The 8492-nt window shown below is 47.1% G+C and overlaps 1 protein-coding gene across 1 annotated transcript in view; it reads right to left on the bottom strand.

Moving 5' to 3' along the window:
• The window catches only part of tgfb5 (transforming growth factor, beta 5), a 10606-nt gene that overhangs the window by 1057 nt on the left and 1057 nt on the right, over positions 1–8492 (bottom strand). Inside the window, exons 2-3 of the mRNA XM_048619632.1 lie at positions 3291–3454; positions 483–615 (exon numbers count right to left, since the gene is read on the bottom strand). Of these exons, the coding sequence (XP_048475589.1) occupies positions 483–615; positions 3291–3454 (297 nt within the window). The remainder of the gene's footprint in view (positions 1–482; positions 616–3290; positions 3455–8492) is intronic.

The raw sequence follows: 8492 nt of genomic DNA, 5'->3' as shown, positions 1-8492 counted from the left end.
CCCCTCCCACTCCCACCAGACTCCTCCTATCGGACTCCTCCCACTCCCACTGGACCCCTCCCACTAGACTCCTCCCACTCCCACTAGACTCCTCCCACTCCCACTGGACCCTTCCCACTAGACTCCTCCCACTCTCACCAGACCCCTCCCACCCACACCAGGCTCCTCCCACTCCCACCAGACCCCTCGCACCAGTCTCCCCCCACTCCCACCAGCCCCACCCCACTCACACCAGGCCCCTCCCACATTCACTGGCTCCTCCCACTCCTACTAGGTTGCCCTGTCCATCATTAGGCCCCACCCTGTGACTCCAAGACCCTCCCCCATCTCCAAGACCCTTCCCTGTCACCAGCTCCTCACCTCACATCCCCCCGCAACCAGATACCACCCTGTCACCAGTTTTGCCCCCAAACCTATTTGCCAGTGCCCAGGTAAACCACTCGGCTCCCCAGTGCCACAATGAGTGAACACACCCCACTCACCTCGGTGCAGTAACCACTCACTAACTGTCTCTGTCACATCAAAGGTCAACCATTCCCCCGCACTCTGGGGCCGTACCACCCTGCTGTCAATGTAACGCTGAGCCGGCGAGGCTGGATCCCTGGCCTTCAGAACCTGAAACGTCCCAAAGAAGCAGCTCATAATCCAGGCCTAGGGGAGTGTGGGGGTTTACGTCGCCATCCGGGGCAATGGAAGGAACAGCCCAGAAAAAAAATTACTGCATCCAAATCGTCACAGTGACCGTAACGCATCGATTTAAAACCCCGCCCCCCGCCCCACCCCCGAGGGCTGGGAACTAATCCAGGGCCTACTGTCAGGGTAGGACTGGCCTCTCGGATGAGGCCTAATCCTGGGTCTCCTCTATGAGGCCTACTCTCTGAGTGAGGCCTACTCCAGGATGAGGCCTATACTCTCCAGACATAATCTCTTCCTCCTCAAATCTAGGATAAGGCCTGCAATGTGGTGATTGTAATGAGGTGAGCCAGCAGGGAGCGGATGGGGAGGGGGTGCGGGGGTCTTATAGAATATGAGTTCCCTGATTGGGGCTGTTAATCTGGTACAATCAGGGAGCCCTGGCTGACAGGTAGAAACAGGAGTGACAGAGGTTCTGCTCGTGTGAGAGCTGTCTCTGAGGGAGCCGGATCAGTGTCAAGGACTCTCCACGTGTAAATAAAGGGTGGCTTGGTGACGGGATACCAGTTTCTGTGGATGAGGCCTACTCTCCAGATCAGGCCCCCTTCGGGGTCTGCTTTCCAATTGAGGCCTTCTTCAAGGCGGAGACTTTATCTCTGGATGACACCTCCTCCATGGGGCTGTTCTCAGGATGAGGCCTCAGGGATGAAGACCATTCCCATTGCATCAGCCTTCCTCCCAGGCCATGACTCACCCCCTGGAGAAAGCTTACTCTCCAGGTGAAGCTTCCTCCCAGCATGAGTCCTATCCTCCCAGGCTGAGGCCTAGACTTTGAATGAGGCCTACTCCCTGTTGAGAGCAACTTCCAGGATGAAACCTTCATCCAGGATATTGGCTCCACTCGACACAACACTCCGGAAAACTCAGCCTATAATCTAGGCCGACACGCTTAGCGAGTCGGGGTTACTGAGGAAGCACAAGGATTGTCACTGCATTACTTTGGATGCTGCCCACTCACCTTTAGGAAGGTTCTGTGGTTCAGGAAGACTTCCTTGTTCGTAGGGCCTGTGAATTAACCCTTTCCCCTCAGTACTCCCCCACCCCCATCCTTGTGTTATGTCTCGCAAACTGTGAGATGTGCTCATAATATCATCACTGTATCATTGCAAGTGATCTGAGGGATTAAAAAAAGGTCTCCTACTCCATCTTACCCTAGGGCCACTAGAAACATGACACTCGAAGTCAAGCATTCGGCTCTCTGGTCTAATCAAACGGTCTGAAGTTGGCCCAGACACTTATGTGCCTCACAAATGTAATGCTTGTGTATAATAAGCAGAGGCTCAGTGGTTAGCATTGCCGCCTCACAGCACCAGGGACCTGGGTTCGATTCCAGCCTCGGGCCGTGTAGAGTTCACACATTCTCTGTGTGGGTCCCCCTTGGGTGCTCCGGTTTCCTCCTACAGTCCAAAGATGTGTAGGTTAGGTGGATTGGTCGTGGGAAATGTAGGGTTACAGGAATAGGGTAGGGGTGGTGGGTCTGGATGGGAAGCTCTTTGGAGGGTTGGTGTGCACTCAATAGGCCTTTTTTCACACTATGATTCTGTGAATAATTAACTGTAATATTAACAGTGTACAACAATGTCTGACGGCTCCTTTAATACCACAGTAACCACATCCATTTTCCTATTGTTACCAGGGATAACAGGAAGGATGTGGTAGCACGAGAGTCGGTACAGAGGAGGTTCACCAGGATGTTGCCTGGGACGGAGAAATTGAGCTGTAAGGAGAGACTAGATAGGCTTGGATTGTTTTCTTTAAAACACCGAAGGCTGAGGGGGGACATGATTGAGGTGTATAAGATTATGAGGGGTGTGGATGGGGTGAATAGAGAGGAGCTGTTCCCCTTGGTTGAGGGTTCAATCACGAGGGGAGCATAGTTTTAGGGTAAACGGGCAGAAGATTCAGAGGGGGTTTGGAGAAAAATGTTTTCACACAGAGGGTGGTGCGTGTATGAAATGAGCTGCCAGAGGAAGTGGTGGAGGCTGGTACAATTACAACATTTAAGAGGCATCTGGATGGGTACATGAATAGGAAGGGTTTAGAGGGATACGGGCCAAATGCTGGCAAATGGGACTAGATTAATTTAGGATACATGGTCAGCATGGACGAGTTGGGCCGAAGGGTCTGTTTCCATGCTGTGTGACTGTATGAGTGTCTTGTGTGCTGATGCCAATAGACCGCACTATGATACTAACACATCACCTTAGAGATTCACAGCAAGGGGGCAATATAGGGATCAGCATGGACGAGTTGGGCCGAAGGGTCTGTTTCCGTGCTGTACATCTCAAAGAGACCGTGACACTCAGCGGGTGGCGGGGATCTGGAATACACTGCCTAGGAAGGTAGTGGAGGATGGAAACCGTGTAAAAACAAAAGTATTTGGATATCATAACATTCAAGGATATGGGACAAGTGCAGGAAATTGGGATTAGCGCATTTTTACTGGTAGCTGTGTTGGCACAGACTCGATGGGCTTTTTCTGCGCTGTATGACTCCAGTCAATCAACAATGACAGATCAGATATAACATCCCGCTAGAGGCAAACACAGACCACAATTTCAGCTCTGCCTCTGGCCCCTCTCTAACACACCCATTACCTGGTACAGCTCGATTCTCTGCTCTGCCACTTGGGATTTCTGGTATCGGATACGATACAATCGGAATTCCGCCTTTACCAGGCTCGAGACGTTTTTCTCCAGGCTGGAAGCATCAAAGTGGATCAACCGGAAGTATGGGTTGTAGAAACTGGTGGAAATAGTATCTGAGGAGAGGGGGAGAAACACCGAGGGGGAATGGATGAGTCAAGAAATAATCACGCAGTCCTCCCGTCCAAACGCTCCTGCCAGACTCCTATAACCTCCTGAGATTCCCACTCCCTGAAACATCGCTGGGAATCTGTGCCAAGAGACATCAAGATACAAACTGGAGGGAGGTGAGAACAGAAAAGGACAAACTGAGGACAGAGGGAGCGAGACACAAACATGGAAGGGAGAGAGAATGTGAAATGCAAACTGAGGACAGAGGGGGAGAAAAGAACATGAAGGTTTGGCGAGGAAAGGACGAGATGGAGATTCCCAAAGGAGCCGGGGAAGAGAGAAATAGGGAGGGAAAGAAAGTGAGGAAGGAGATAGAGAGAGGGGTGTAGAGACAGAGAAAAAAATACATAAATTGGAGAGATACAGAAAAAATACATTCCCCAGACTCATTTTCTGTAACACCAATATTCTGTTAACTCATTTCCTTTTCAAATATGTAGAGAAACTCTTGCTTTCTGTTTTTATGTTTCTAGCTAGCCTTCTCTTGTACTCTAATTCTTCACCACTCATTAAACTCACAGATAGCTACAGCACAGAAAAAGATCCTTCGGCCCATCAAGTGTGTGCCAGTCTGTGATAACCACCCAAATACTCTAACCCTATTTCCCAGGACTTGGCCCATTGCTTTAGCATCATGAGAGCACATCTACATATTTCACAAATGTTATGAGGATTTCTGCCACCTTTACAGATTCTTATCACCCTATAGGGAGACAACCTTTCTTCATGCCTCCTCTAAACCTTCAGTCCTTCTTGGAAAACTTATGCCACCCTGGTTATTGCTCCATCTATCAAGAGGAAAAGTTTCTTCCTGTCTGCCCCTTATTATTTCATACATCTCAATCATGTACCCTCTCAGTCTCCTCTGCTCCAAGGAAAACAACCCCAGTCTGTCCAATCTTCCTTCAGAACTGAAATTCTCCAGCCCAGGCTTCGTCCTGGTTAAGAATCATAGAGCTGTACAGCGTGGAAACAGACCCTTTGGTCCAACTCGTCGATGTTGACCAGATATCCCAAATTAATCTAGTCCCATTTGTCAGCATTTGGCCCATATCCCTCTAATCCCGTCCTACTCATGTACCCACCCAGATGCCTTTTAAATGTTGTAATTGTACCAGCCTCCACCACTTCCTCTGGCAGCTCGTTCCATACACGCACCACCCTCTGCATGAAAATGTTTGCCCATTAGGTCTCTTTTATATCTTTCCCCTCTCGCCTTAAACCTATGCCCTCTAGTTTTGAACTCCACCACCCTGGGGAAAATACGTTGGCTGTTCACCCTATCCATGCCCCCCATGATTTGAAAAACCTCTGTAAGGTCACCGCTCAGCCTCCGACGCTCCAGGGAAAATAGCCCCAGCCTATTCAGCCTCTCCCTGTAGCTCAAACCCTCCAACACCAGTAACGTCCTTGTAAATCTTTTCTGCACCCTTTTCAAGTTTAACATTTTTCCTATAGCAGGAAGACCAGAATTGAACACAGCATTCAACGTAATCAACATCTCTCCTAAAACGTGGATTCCAGAATTGCACATAACAATCAACCTGTGCTTTAAACAAAAATTCGATCTAGTCATCCGACCTGCTGCCCACGTTTGCACAATAATATGCTTTTTCTTTAAGTTTAATACTGCTTTTAACCTTTTATGTTAACCATAGATAGTGGGTCCTCCCCTTGGAAACTTTCTTTCATTCCTGTTAAACATCCAACATTGCATCTCTATTGACCAAAGCCCTTAATCTAAATTGCCAGTCCATTGATACTAATTCTATTTCCATGTTCTAATAATTGCCTTTATTTGAGCTTAATATATTAGTTTTAGACCCAATCTTCTCTCCCTTATATTGGATATAAAATCGAACCATATTCTGGTCATTTCTACCTTGAGGTGCCTTCAGTATGAGATCATTAATTAATCTTATCTCATTACATAAGAAATATCAGGTCTATCACTGTCTGGTTGGCTTCAGAACATGCTGCCCTTTGAAACTACGCCAAACAATGTTCTATAAACTCAACTATGTTACCTTTGCCCATCTGATTTTTCCATTCTATGGTTTCCTGAACTTTGGTCATCCTTTTCTCTTGTGCTAATATCATCATTAATTAATAGAACCGCCCCTCCACCTTTCTCTTAGCCTCCTATTCTTCCTAAAGGTGGTGTACCCTTTAATATCCAGGCCCCAATCTACATCGCCCTACACCAATGTGTAATGTAGGGTCACTGGACCCGAAATGTTAAATACAATTTCTCTCCACAGACGCTGCCAGACCTGCTGAGCTTTTGCAGCAATTTCTGTTTCTGTTTCTGATTTCCAGCATTTACAGTTCTTTCAGTTTTTTTGTTCTGTGTAATGGCTATCAGGTTGTGCTTATTTACATCCGTTGCTTTGTCAGCTCATCTGTTTTATCCTGAGTGTTACACGCGTGCAGATAGAGTCTAATTTTGTCCTTTTGTTCTTTTTATAATCTCTCGCCTTGCCTGATGTCTTCTTGGATCTGTACTTTCTCCCCCATCCTCTCCCGGTCTGTTTCTCATTCACCACGTTAATATAATCCTCCATTGTCAGTTCTCTAATCTTTGATCCAACCATTTAGTTTAAAATCCTCTCTACCTCCTAGTTATGTGACTGACAGGAACACTCGTCCCGAAATGGTTCAGGGTTGATACCTCCTGAAGACAAGAGCCCTCACTTTCCCTGAACCAGCATCCCAAAGACTGGAAAACACTTCTCCTGCATCAGTTTTTGAACCATACATTCATCTGTCTGATCTGATTTGCCTTGTGCCAATTTGTACACGGTTCAGGTAATGAGCCAGAGGCTCTGCTTCATAACTTAGTGCCTAGTTCCTCATACTGACTGTGCAGAATCTCTTTGCTTGTCCTGCCTGTGTCATTTCTACCTACAGGGACCACAACAACAAGATCCTCCGTCTTCCGCTCCAGGTTCCTTTCCAGTCGTGAGCAGATGTCCTGAACCCTGGCATTGGCTGGGACCCTTGCTCTTTGAGGTCCTAATCACTTGCTGCTTCTGCAGACTAACTTTATGTGATTAATATACCTGAACACCCAAATCCTTCTATACCATGTCATGCAGTCACTATCCACTTTATTGCTTTTCTGTTCTTCATGTCAAAATAGTCAAGTTTACACTTACCCACATTATACACTATCTGCCCAATTTTTGCCCCTTCTTGTCCATGTCATATTGCAGACCTCTCTGCCTGCTCTTAAAAACTTACCTGTCTTGGCATAATTGACAAAAGATTCAAAAGCTTGAACACACGCACCAACAGGTTCAAGAACAGCTTCTTCCCTGCGTTGTTAAACTGCTGGATGGACCTCTCTAACTTCAAATAATGTTGATCTTGCCTTGTGCATCTGCCTGTATTGCTCGCAAAACAAAGCGTTTCACTGTACTTAGGTACACATGACTACAATAAATCAAATCAAATCAACTCAGATATAGTGGCCATTCATTCAGCTTCTATGTCCCAATCATTTTTTTTAATCACTTGTGGAATGTGGGCGTCGCTGGCTGGCCAGCATCTATTGCCCGTCCCTAGTTGCCCCCTTGAGAAGGTGGGGGTGAGCTGCCTTCTTGAACCGCTGCAGTCCATGTGCTGTGGTTGACCCACAATGCCCTTAGGGAGGGAATTCCAGGATTTTGACGCAGCAACACCAAAGGAATGGTGATATATTTCCAAGTTGGGATGGTGAGTTGCTGGGAGGGGAACTTGAAGGTGGTGGTGTAAGGTAGATAAATCCGTGGGACATGATGAAGAGTCAATGGCCAACTCCTGCACCTATTTTCTATGTTTCTATGTATTCCAGGACTTTGTGGGAGGCCTAGGGAGGGGCCTCTAGCTGAGATATTTGATAGCCATGGGTAGAGTGCCCAAAGATCAGAGGGTGGCTAATGTTGTGTCATTATTTAAGAAAGGCTGCAGGGAAATGCCTGGGAACTACAGACCAGTGAGCCTAACATCCATGGTTGGTAAGTTATTAGGGGGTTTCTGAGAGATAGAATCTACAGGCATTTGGAGAGGCAAGGACTCATTTGGGATAGTCAGCATGGCTTTGTGCGTAGGAAATCATGTCTCTCAAATTTTATTCAGTTGTTTGAGGGGGTGACCGAGAAAGTAGATGAGGGCAATACTGTAGATATTGTCTACATGGACTTTAGCAAAGCCTGTGACAAGGGACCGCATGGTGGGCTGTTGAGTAAAGTTATATCTCATGGGTTCCAAGGAGAGCTGGCCAATTGGATATAAAATTGGCTTGAAGATAGAAAGTGGTGGTAGAGGGTTGTTGCTCAAAACTAGAGACCTGTGACCAGTGGTGTGCCACAGGAATTGGTGCTGGGTCCACTGTTATTCATCATTTATATAAATGATTTGGATGAGAATTTAGGAGGTGTGGTTAGTGGATGGCACCAAGTTTGGTGGTATAGTGGACAGTGAAGAAGGTTATCTGGGAATGCACCCAGATCTTGATCAAATGGGCCAGTGGGTTCAGGAATGGCAAATGGAGTTCAATTTAGATTAATACAAGGTGTGGCATTTTGGCGGGTCAAACCAGAGCAGGACTTACACAGTTAATGGTAGGGCCCTGGGTAGACTTACAGAATAAAGAGACCTTGGGGTACAGGTTCATTGCTCCTTGAAATTGCAGTCACGGATAGACAGAGTGGTGGAGAAGGCTTTTGGCATGCCTGCTTTCATCAGTCAGATCACTGAGTTGGGATGTCTTGTTGCAGCTATACAAGATGTTGGTAACTAAGGTTCTTGAATAGATTTGTAGCTCGGGTTGTGGATGCTGTGGTTGGGTTCGCTCGCCGAGCTGGTTCATTAGTTCGCAGACGTTTCATTACCCTGCTGGGTAACATCATCAATGCAGCCTCCGATGAAGCGCTGTTGTGATTTCCGCCTGGTATTTAAACTCTGGGGTCCATTGGAATTGGTTACCTCATTTCCGGTTTT

Source organism: Rhincodon typus, chromosome 43, assembly GCF_021869965.1.
Source record: "Rhincodon typus isolate 14 chromosome 43, sRhiTyp1.1, whole genome shotgun sequence".
NCBI classification, from domain to species: Eukaryota; Metazoa; Chordata; class Chondrichthyes; order Orectolobiformes; family Rhincodontidae; genus Rhincodon; species Rhincodon typus.
The sequence above is the reverse complement of the archived record's forward strand: the minus strand, read 5'-3'. Positions and strand labels throughout refer to the sequence as shown.